This window comes from Spinacia oleracea, chromosome 6, assembly GCF_020520425.1.
Source record: "Spinacia oleracea cultivar Varoflay chromosome 6, BTI_SOV_V1, whole genome shotgun sequence".
Classification (NCBI taxonomy): Eukaryota; Viridiplantae; Streptophyta; class Magnoliopsida; order Caryophyllales; family Amaranthaceae; genus Spinacia; species Spinacia oleracea.
In genome coordinates this window covers 128,901,883-128,914,005 of record NC_079492.1, presented here as the reverse complement: position 1 = coordinate 128,914,005, position 12,123 = coordinate 128,901,883, and the positions used below count along the sequence as shown (strand labels likewise).

The following is a 12,123-nucleotide window of genomic DNA, read 5'->3' as shown; positions in this document are numbered from 1 at the left end:
AACAAGTACTCTATTCCCCCTAAATACTTGTAATCGATTATTATTTTTGCACTATTCATACATGTATTTTCACCAATTTTTCTTACTAATATATAAAAATCAAACGTTGTTGTGTAATACGTTGTTGGATTAGTCTTAATATACATTTTTTAAATATCAATTTTTTAAAGTTTTAACTAATATATGATTGCATATAATTACTGTCAAATTAGCGTCTTACCAAATGTGTCAATCAAACTGTTGTAAATATTTAGGAACACTCATAAAGAAGGGTAAAGAAAGGGAAAAAAAGAACTCTATTTTTCCTCCAAATCTCTCCAATATCTCTCTTCTTATCCTTCATTACCCCAACCTTTTACTCCGTATATATAGGAGTTTATTTCTCTCCCTTTTCCTTTCCCTTCCCTCTATTTCCACTATTTCCAAACAACTACCATGTCATTCTACGTCCATTAGTAATTTTACATGCTCGCGGAGGGAAAATGTGAGGATGTATAACTACATCTGAATGTTTCATGGACAACCTACAACAAGTGACAATGACAAAGCAAGGGGAATTATCTTCATCTTAAAAACAAGTTCAAGTAAGTTTCAATTAGGTACAATAGTTTTATTCTCTATTAGGTATGATCATGTATAAGACCAAACCGATCAGGTTTAATTAGGTCCAATAAAGCTAACCAAGTTTAATAAGTTCATATAAGTTCAAATTTTATCCACACAATTAAGTTAACTAGATAGAGGTTGCCAGCTTGTGGCTTGTAGCTAGAATGTACTCCCTCCGTCCCGGAATACTCGACCCGGTTTGACCGGCACATAGTTTAAGGAACTTGAATTGACTTATTTAATTTAATAGGTAGTAGTTGATAGTGGGGTATTATTTTAATGTAGTTAGTGGGAGGTGGGTTAAGAAGTGGGGTTGGGGAGAGTAGGGGTTGAATTTTTAATTATTTTTGTATGGAGTAGGGGGTAGGTGGGTTAATAGGGGTGGAGTGAGAAATAATATAATATTGTTAGAATATTTCCATTTTTAGAAACAGGTCAAGTATTAAAGGACGGCCCGATAAGGAAAACAGGTCAAGTATTCCGGGACGGAGGGAGTACTTGTTTTTGTTGGAATCTATACTATATATTAAGAGGCGTTTATGAGAAAGTATACGTGACACGTGGCGCTTTGCTTATGGGTAATTCGCTCCATGTAATCTTCATATACATTAAAAAAAATCAAATATAGTTTGCTAAGGTTTGAACCCTTGACCTAGAGTTTAAACAATAAAGTCTTTTACCACTAACCTACTACATGTTTCATGTTATTATTGAAAAAAAAACACATATAACTAAAAGTGAATTTTATTAATGTAGTAACCCGGGGCATCGCCCGGGCCCAAAAACTAGTTTAAAGATGAAAAAGTGCACCGAAAACCTGTCGGGTTTTCAAAACCCGATTTTGAGCGCAAGTGAAAAAAAGTTAAAAAGGCTTTTGTGAATTGCACCGAAAATCGACCGATTTTTCAAACCCGGTCGATTTTGAGAACGGAGTAATTTATGAAGTTTTTTTTATTGCACTCGCTCCCGACCGGTTTTGAGAAATCGGTTTGACCGATTTTGAGAACACTTCTTCAGTTTTGTCCCGTTTTTTTATTATCTCTTTGAATTCCTCTTTTATGACAACCTTTTAAATATGGTTTATGGACAATTATCATTTTGATTATGGTGATTAAGTTGGTCCATTATTTCTCTTGATTATGGGGGTTATGAACTCTTCATTATCATGGGTTTAATTGGTTGTTCAATGTCATTTGATTCCTTTGATTTCTTTGAGCGGTTTTATATACTCCTCTAATCCTATAAATATATGCTTCATTTCTTGAGTTGTTTACAGAAAAATCATTCTCTTATCTTCTCCTTTTCTTCCTCTCTTTTGGGCATAAGTTCAAGTAACTCCATCTCACACCCAAGAGTTCCATTGTGTGTTGAGATGTGTAAACCTTAGGAAACAAATCGGTGAATGCAATTATGTACCGCGGTTGCACCAAATCTTGTTTTTAAGGCAGTGGTTTGGTTACCACGGCACAATAAGTTCCGTAAGTCCTACTTTCTTGTTATTCATATTAGCCTTGAAAACACAACATTTTGAAAACGAGATATTATGTCTATTGCTATGGATAACTCTATGATGAACAAGACCCTTTACGACCTCTCTAATTTGGAGCCTCTTGATGGCAAGAACTGTAAGAGATGGTCAAAAAAATTGTTGATCTTTTTTTAGCAACTTGAAATAGATTATGTGCTCTATGAGGATGTGATTTAATCAATAGAAGCAGGCAAGACGGTAGCACCGGATTCCTCCCTTTTGGAAAAAGATGCCAAGAAGACGGCCGAAGCATTGACCAAGAAGGAGAAAGACAACAAACTTGTTAAGGATCACATTCTCCATCATGTGAATGGAATCTTGTTTGACCTCCTCATCACCAATCAGTCAAGCAAGTCCATTTGGGACACCTTGCAAAAGAAGTATAGAGCCGATGATGCTGGTAAGAAGAAGTATGTTGTTGGTAAGTGGACCAATTTCAAGATGACGGGTGACAAATTCCATCATGGATCAAGTCCATGATTATCAGAACATCATCACCGACATCTTGGGTGAAGGTATGAAGATGTGTGAAACTCTTCAAGACAATGTACTCTTGGAGAAATTTCCACCATCATGGAATGACTACCGCAATTCTTTGAAACACAATATGAATGACATGAACCTTCAAGAACTCATTGGTCATATGAGGATCGAAGAGGCGAACCGCCTCAAGGATAAGTTTGAATCTCTTTCTTTGAATTTTTCGAAAGCTAACTTGGTTGAATCTGGTGCTCCTATGGGTAAAAACAGGCTCAAAGGGTAGAAGAAGAATGATTCAACCAAAGGAAACTTCACTAACAACCACAAGATTCAAAAGACCAAAAGATCTTGCTATGTGTGTGGAACGATAGGACACAAAGCCTATCAATATGACCACCGCCACAAGAGGAACTCCAATGGTGTCTCCCAAGCCAACCTTGTTGAAAAGAATGAGGTGATAGTCGCGGTGTTTGTTGAAGCCAACTTGGTGGAGAAGAAGCTGGAATGGATCTTGGATACGGGAGCATCAAAACACTTTTGTGCTAACAAGGCTATCATGACGGATTTTGAGGATGCTTCCGATGGAGACAATGTTTACATGGGAAATAGTAGCATCGCCGGAGTTCTTGGCAAAGGGAAGGTCCACCTTAAACTCACTTCCGAAAAAACTTTAATCTTTGAATAATGTCTTGTATGTTCCATCCCTTAGGAGGAATCTTGTTTCGTGTGCCCTTCTCAAAAAAGCCGGCCTAAAACTTGTCTTTTAAGCGGACAAGATTATTATCTCTAAGAACGGATTTGTTAGGAAATGTTACCTTAGTGAAGGATTGTTTGTGTTGAATGTTTTGAAAAATAATGAAAGTACTTCCTCTTTTGCTTATATTGTTGAGTCTATGGATGTTTGGCACAATCGATTATGACATTTAAATTTTCTTACATGAAAAAAGTTAAAAGATATGAACTTGATTTCTTTTGATAAAATAGACGTACAAAGCCTCCAAATGTCCTATTTGTGTTGAGGCCAAACATACTAAGAAAACATTTAAGCAAGTGGTAACGAGAAGTACTAAGAAACCATTTAAGCAAGTGGTAACGAGAAGTACTAGATTCTTAGAGTTGATTCACTTGGATTTAGTGAACTTTAAAAATTGCACTACTAATAGAGGTGGGAAAATTACTACATAGCTTTTGTTGATGGATGATTTTTCAAAGTTTACTAAAGTTTATCTTTTGAAAACTAAGGATGAGGCCGAAAGTGAATTTTTATTGTATAAAGCCGAGGTTGAAAATCAACTTGACCTTAAAATTAAAAGAGTTAGAACCGATAGAGGTGGTGAATATGGAAAATGGTCCTTACAAGAATTTTTTGAAATCAATGGAATCATCCATGAGTTAAGTTCCCCTTACACCCCACAACAACATGGTATTGCCGAAAGGAAAATAAATCTTTAAAAGAGACTATAAATGCCATGCTTCTAAGTTCTGGATTATCCAACAACATGTGGGGGGAGACGGTTTTATCCGCTTGTTATGTACTCAATACAGTGCCCGATAAGACACCCTATGAGCTTTGGAAGGGTTGTAGTCCTAACATGAGTACTTTGAAAGTGCGGGGGTTCTTAGCCAAGGTTGTTTTTCCAAATTTTAAGAAAACCACCATTGGGTCTAGAAATTTTGATTGTGTGTTCATTGGTTATGCTTATAGATTCATGATTTTGATTGATCATTCCATTTGTGAATCTAGGGATGCAGTTTTCTTTGAGCATACTTTCTCGTTGAAATCCTCTTTGTCTTTTCATCGGCATGAGTCAAGCGTCGATGTGCCTTTGGATGTTTCTTTTCCTAGTCCTAGTGTTCCTCCTCCTCCTCACACTATAGTGGACGAAGTCCAACCTAGGAAGAGTAAGAGGCTTAGAGTAGAGACTACCTTTGGACCGGATTTCTTGACCATTTTTCTTGTTGAAGACTTTGATGTGGATTATTTGAGTGAAATTGTTGCTTCTTTGTTTCTCTTAGAAGAAGAATCAAAGACTTATAGTGAAGCTATGAAATTCATAAATGTTAGATTTTGGAAAGAGGCCATTAAAAGTGAATTAGCTAGATACAATCATGTCTAATCATACTTGAGACTTATGTGATTTTCCTAACGGGTCTAAACCCATAAGTTGTAAATGGATCTTTACTAAGAAGAAGAAATCTAATGGCTCTATTGATAAGTTTAAGGATAGACTTGTTATTAGAGGTTTCGCTCAAAAAGAAGGAATTGACTTTTTTTGATACCTACTCACCCGTGACTAAGATTTCCACCATTAGGACTTTGGTTGGTTTAGCGGCAACTCATGACTTAGTGGTCCATCAAATGGATGTTAAAACGGCATTTCTTAATGGTGATCTTGATGAGGAAATTTACATGACACAACCGGAAGGTATTGTGGTTAAGGGTCAAGATCATAAGGTGTGTAGGCTTAAAAAGTCTTTGTATGGTTTGAAACAAGCTCCTAAGCAATGGTATGAAAAGTTTGATTGTACCTTAGGAGTGATGGCTTTGTTCATCGAACTCTTATGTGTATTCTAAAGTGTTTGATTCCTCTTGTTTTATTAATTATCTCTATGTTGATGACATGCTTATTATGGGCACTATCCTTGAGGTTATTGCACTAAAGATCTTCTGTCTACTAAGTTTGAAATAAAGGACTTAGGTGAAGCCGATGTGATTCCGGTTAACCAAATCCAAGGATGGGTTCTCAATGAGTCAATCTCAATATGTGGAGAAATCTAGAATAAGTTCGATTTCTATGATTTGGAGCCATGTAAGACTCCTTATGATGCATGTGTAAAGCTTACAAAGAATAAGGGTCCAAGCGTGCCTCAAGAGAAATATGCCAAGGTAATAAGAAGTGTGATGTTTTTGATGAATTGCACACGTCCCGACATTGCCTATGCGGTAAGTAGATTTAGTCGATATACTCATAATCCTAGTAGTGAACATTGGAATGCACTTTATCGTTTGCTTAGTTACCTTAGGGGTACCATGGAGGTATGTTTGCATATTAATTGCTTTTCTAATGTTTTGGAAGGTTATTGTGATGCTAATTGGGTGTCCGATAATGATGAAGTTCTTTCTACAAGTGGTTATGTGTTTATGTTGGGTGGAGGTGCTATCTCATGGAAGTCCGCAAAACAACCATGTCTAGCTTTCTCTACCATGGAATTTTAATTCATTGCTTTTGAGTTGGCAGGTCAAGAAGCGGATTGGCTAAGGAGTCTTCTTGTTGATTTCCCATTATGGGGGAAAAGATCTTCCCCGGTATCTTTGCATTGTGACTCTCAAGTTGTGATTGTTGTGGCTAATAATAGTAACTATAATGGTAAGAAGAGACACATACGCCTTAAACATAGTTCGGTGAGGTAACTACTAAATAATGGAGTAATTGCATCGAACTATGTAAGGTCCGAAAGAAATTTGGAGGATCCTTTGACTAAGGGGTTGGCAAGGAACCAAGCTCTTGACACCTCGAGGGGGATGGGGCTCAAGCCTATGAAGTGAATATGATTAGCATTACTAATATTCCATCCCTATGGCGTTTTGTGTTGTAATGCTTGTTGTAGGTTGAATTCGTTCGAATTCTTAATGGATTTATACTTATGTAGTAGGTGCTCTAGCTAAGCATTTGAGAAACCCACCGTTGTATTTTATGTGGAGGTTGAGTTTGTTTAAACTCTTAATGAATCCTAAGAGAAGTTTTGTGCTATTGAGAAGCATAAGGGATTCACCTACGTGGTTGTGAAGACTCGCCACCTCTATGAAAACTTGGGCGGTTTCCTAGAGCTTCCATGAGAACTAAGGTTAACGCATGTCTTAAAACACGTTCACTTTGCAGAGTTTACTAGATCTTTGGGGTGATGTATGTGTTTTGGGGTGCTTGACTTAAATCTTAGAGTTTCAAGGTCAGTCCACTCTTTGGTCAAAAGTTTAAGGGTTCAAGGTTTGTCCACCCTTGGGACTTGTAAGTCATTTTTCCACTTCACTAAGCATTTGGTTTCAATTTACTTAAATGTAACACCGAGTGTTATGTATTGATCTCCTCTTATGCCCAAAATTTTTTCCTGTTTCATTTGATACCTTTTCTCATTTCAGTGGGGGGTTGTTGGAATTTAAAGATGAAAAAGTGCGCCGAAAACCTGCGGGGTTATCAAAACCTGACCGGTCTTGAGCGCAAGTGAAAAATCTGAGTTAAAAAGGCTTTTGTGTGTTGAGAGTTGTGTAAACCTTAGGGAACGAATCGGTGAATACAATTGTGCACCCCGGTTGCACCGAATCTCGTTTTCAAGGCAGTGGTTTGGTTAACACGGCACAACAAATTCCGTAAATCCTACTTTCTTATTCTTTCATATTAGCCTTGAAAACACTTAAAATACTTAATTAATATAAAACGGGCACACAAGATTTCCAGCCCAAAAAAAGAGTCCAACCCACAATACGGAATAGTTTGAATGATCAAAAGAACTAAGGTAGAAGAAGAAGAAGAAGAATAGCGTAATAGGAAAGCGAACTGTACGAAGTAGTTCGTATAAAATTTCTCTCACAAACTAATTAGCACTGCAAAATTATGCAATATTAGTTGAATGATCAAACACCTATTTTGCCTCATTGGATTCATGTGAATGTTGATGCTTTCATTGGTTCTAACATGCATTTTATAGCAGGAATTTTCAGAAATCGCCCGGGAATAAGATACGCTATCTCACACTCGTACTGTAAAACACACTAAAAAAAAAACTCACGTGCTCATGTGCAGAGCGTATAAGTAGGAAACTTCGAGTATAAGACAAACTCGTAGTCGGGTGCATAATGCATAATTTATGCTCTGTTAAAGAATCCCTTTCAAACAACAGAAGTGTTACAAAATGCCATAGAGAAATTACACTATTCACATATCAAAGCGATCGAACTTATTTCAAGTATTGTAACGGACCCTCTATGACTCCATGAGTTCTCTTTTCCCTTGTCAAATACAAAAAATGTGATCTTCACGTACAACACAAAGTTACCGGATGGGAAAGAAAGACGAGAAATTAATAAGAGGAAAGGAAAAGAAAGAATATCTAAAAAAGCAGGCTATCATACATTCATACACAAAGTAACCAACTATACAGGTATTTCAACCTGTAATTGTTGGTCTATCTTGCTGTAATAGGAGATGAAGAAAACTCGTTTCCAGATATATCACAGAAGAGATCATCACTCTTGCACAACGCGTATACAACATCCACCATGCTTGGCCGTTTTGAAGGATCCTTATTAACACAAGCAACAGCCACAGTCATAATGTTTGTCAACGCATCAACCGAGCAAGATTCCTTTTGTAGAAACTTGTCTATCCACTCCATCAATTTCCTTGCCTTTTCCCCCTCATCACTGCACTCCCATATTTCATGGGCACTCACCCAAAGTACTTTTCCCTCTTCGTCAATGACCTCCCTTCCCGAAAGCAACTCCAGCAAAATTACTCCAAATGAGAAGACGTCCATTTTTGGAGAGACGACACCATCAGTCAGATATTCAGGCGCAATGTACCCTTGGGTTCCTACAATATGCATTGTAATAGCATTGCATCCGGACCTTGCTAATCCAAAATTGGCAATCTTTGCTCTCATATTGGAGTCAAGGAGAATGTTGCTGCTCTTTATGTCTTTGTGAACCACTTGAGGTCTTGTATGCTCATGTATGTATTGTAGACCATTTGCAACATCGATGGAAATTCTTAGTCTGGCTTTCCAGTTTAACTTTCTCTTGTTCTCGTGTAGCCACGAATTTAGAGATCCATTTTCAATGTACTCGTATACCAGGTAACAACTAGCATCTTCAGGGTCTATGGAAAATCCTTCCAACCTGACCAAGTTTCCATGATTCACCTGCAAAATACAGAACAAAATTGTTCAACGGGACAAAATACAGTGGCACCCTTCAAATTTCAAGACTGGAATCATTACAGTATAGATGTGCCATGGAAGCATGATCTTTGGATAAATGATTGGAATATCAGCAATTTGAGCTGATAGGCAAGAACTTGTATACAACAAGCTTACTAATCTCAAATTTCAGTAACATCGCCTTAATTAAGGCTCTATTTTGTTCACCTTATTTCCACTTATTTCAGGAAAAATAAGCTCAGTTAAATTTAGATAAGATAACTAGATAAATTCAAGAAAAATAAGGGTTACCCAAGTACAATTTATAACTAAAATAAGTTTTAATAAATTTAGATAAGTCCAGTTAACTTCAGATAAAATAAGTTTAGGGAAAATAAGTGAATATCAGGTGAATAGAACACACCCATTTGTGACGTTAACTTTAATGTGATAATTTGGAATGACATTTACAAAATTTATGGTCATTATTTTCGTAGTCTACAAAAGTTCCCATTGTATAAGAGACCTACATGAGCCAAGAGCTATTATAAGTCGGAATAAAACACATATCAAAAAGACAAAGAACGAAGGTACGTACTCTGTACGACTATGTAATACAAATCACTAAGCAACCTAGCTGAGTTTCAGCAAATAATTGAATTCTGCAGAAACCAACTAACTGTTGTATTTCACAGCAATGTTAGAGTAAAGAAAACAACATTTTGGCAGAAAACTTCCAAACATTTTGATTTAAATTTAAGCATCTTTAACATTAGAAAATCACCAGTGTTTTATTTTAGTTTGTTTACGCAATAATCTCACCCATTGTCCACAATCAACGGTCACTAGTTGCTAGAACTTGTCTTCTTTCTACTTAGAAATTATTCACCAACCATTATATAGCAATTTTATAAGTGAGCCTCCGATAATAAATTATCAAATTCAAATGGATTTTAGTCAATAATGAGTCTATAATTAACACCTAACCACTTTGTTAATGAATATCTCCACTTACCTCAGCTAAAAGTCCTAAAGATACTCATTTGTCTTAGTCTCTCACCACTCATCACGGTTTTACCTCTTTTCATTCAAAGGAGCACATGATTTTCCACCATTTGCATTTACTTCACAAGTATTTGAAATCAAAAGTCTAATTCAAGCCTATGTTATTTCGAGCAGTGCCTCTTAGTTGATCTCGAGACTAACAGGCTGATTCCATATTTTCGGTGGTACATTGGATGGTTATGGTAATAGTTCAGAGAGACTCGTCAAATGGCTCAAACCTCTAGCACAACAGAACTTATCAAATACGAAGTACATCATCAAAAACAAAATCTATCTAATACTTGCAAAAAGTACCAATCTTACCTAGCAAATTACTACATGCACTTGTATGTAACATATCATCCAACATCCATATATTCAACTTAACATATTAGAGATCATATCTAGGCGAAAATTTACCGAAGGCAATATACACTACTGCCAAGGCGAAAACTAAAACACATCAAAGAATTGACAGAAAACTTAGATTGAGACAGTAAAAAAGTGAAAGTTTTACCTTCTGCAAGATCTTTAATTCTTCATAAGCGTTCCACTTCATCTTCTTAATAGCAAAATCCTTGCCATCAATACAACCCTTATAAACAGAACCTTGAATCAAAAACTTATGACCAAACCCACCAGTAGCTTTTCTCAACTCATCAATCTCATAAATCTTATACTTATCCAAAGTATCAGAAACATCAGCCAACAACAAATTCTGCTCTAATTGCTTTATAATTCTTCTCTGATCACCCATCCCTCCATTCTCCGGTCTACTAATCACCTCCAATTCTCTCTCCTTCAACTTCTTCCTATACTCAATTTCCCTGTAAATCAACAACCCAGAAACCAAAACAAGCAACAGAACACTAACACCTAATCCAACCCCTAATCCGACAACCGCCTTTTTATGATCATCACTATTACCATTCATTGCAGTAGTCTGATTATTAGTACTATTACTACCACCAGCATTAGTCTGATTAACACCAGGGGGTTGATGAAGCGTAACAAGCTTCGAAACCGGTACGAAAACCGTGTCAAAAGCACCAAGATTATTAGCATTCACATCAGCAATAGACTGTTTAGTGACCTTAAACAATTCAGCAATAGAGTCTAGAGTATCATCAGGCTGAAATACATAGGAAACCAAGCAAGTGACATTATTCCCCAACTGGGTTTTGTTAGGGCACTTACAAAAGATGGGGAAATAAGCATCACTCCCAATTTGAAGATTCAAAACATCAAGTTCAGGGTTTACAACCTCAACAGATTCATAAGTTGTAAGATTACCATAAACATGAGTGGAAACGAAGTAAAAAGTGTCATCTGGTTTGAATGTGTAAGTCATTCTGGCAAAGGAGAGGGATTTGAGAGTTTGATTCCGAACTGGGTTGCACCCACAAGTGATGGGGATGAAGAGGGGTTGGTCTGGGAGGAGAGAGAAAGATGGGTTTGAAATGTTGCTGGGTTTTGAGATGCTAAGTCTGCTGACATTGAAGAGGTCTGCAATTGAAGCTAAGTCTAGATATTCTGGGGGTTTAGGTCTGTAAAGTACATAGGTTTGGCAAGGGTAGATGTTGTTGCTGGTGTTGGTGGTGGTTGTGCAGGTGTAGCCATTGGTGGGGGGTTGAGAGTTTGAGTGGTGGATTGTGTTGAGGAAAAGAAGCAGAATTAGACAGTGGGAAATCTGGAAAGACTTGAAAGTGGAGATTTTCGGGAACATTTTTCTGGGAAATTTTGATGGGTATTTGGTGGTGAAATGCAGGATATAATATCTTTTTGAATTGGAGAATTGTCAAGTTAGTAGTGGTCATGGGAGTCATTCATTGTAGGGGCCTTTCTGTTGAAGAAATTGGGTGAGAGAGTGTTGACTGGGAGATTTTTAGTCAATTGCACAAATGAGACGTAATTGTGCACTTGAATTTTCAACTGTGAGCTTCAATCAAATCCAAATTCGACTCCGGTCAAATATTTAACGAACACAATTTATCCTACAGATTAACTCGGAACTTCTCCATAGGTTTTCCGAGTTAATCTCGTTGATTGTGAAAATTGTCCAAATTAAATGGCATTTTTGTAAATAAATGAATGTTTTATTACGAAAATGCTATTAAAGTGAGTTTAAGTACAGTCACATGTTATTTGATATGGACCCATATACAGTCAGCCTTTTATTTTTTAATACGTTAACAGCCATATATACAGTCAACGACTAGCAATATATAATAAATATCTATTAATATGCTATCAACCACTATAAATATACAGTCAATCACTTATAAATGAACAATATTGAATTTTAATAATACATAATCACTCATATACTATACAGTCAACGACTAATATTATACAATCAACACGAATTAATATACAATCAAGAACTACTAGTATACAGTCAACAGATAAAATTATACTACCTATACTTTTCCAGCAAAATATTTACAAATTTGTCATTTGATGGGAAAGGTTTCCCAATCATTAAGATAAACTCGGAATTTCTCATAACACTTAACCGCACTTTTATTTAGATTGAATGTCTCTTCCTAAAA

At 36.5% G+C, this 12,123-nt stretch overlaps 2 protein-coding genes across 2 annotated transcripts; one reads left to right on the top strand and one right to left on the bottom strand.

The window, feature by feature from the left end:
* The first annotated feature begins 2,149 nt into the window (after positions 1-2,149).
* On the top strand, positions 2,150-3,299 carry LOC110787602 (uncharacterized). The gene is made up of 4 exons (XM_056832777.1): positions 2,150-2,231; positions 2,325-2,555; positions 2,650-2,874; positions 2,986-3,299. Exons 1-4 carry the CDS (start codon positions 2,150-2,152, stop codon positions 3,297-3,299), a joined length of 852 nt encoding a protein of 283 aa, XP_056688755.1.
* Positions 3,300-7,460: 4,161 nt separating this feature from the next.
* LOC110788018 (serine/threonine receptor-like kinase NFP) lies at positions 7,461-11,474 on the bottom strand. Its single transcript, XM_021992659.2, has 2 exons — positions 10,089-11,474; positions 7,461-8,530 (listed from the first exon to the last, which is right to left on the bottom strand). Exons 1-2 carry the CDS (start codon positions 11,295-11,297, stop codon positions 7,796-7,798), a joined length of 1,944 nt encoding a protein of 647 aa, XP_021848351.2. The 5' UTR covers positions 11,298-11,474; the 3' UTR covers positions 7,461-7,795.
* Positions 11,475-12,123: the final 649 nt, after the last annotated feature.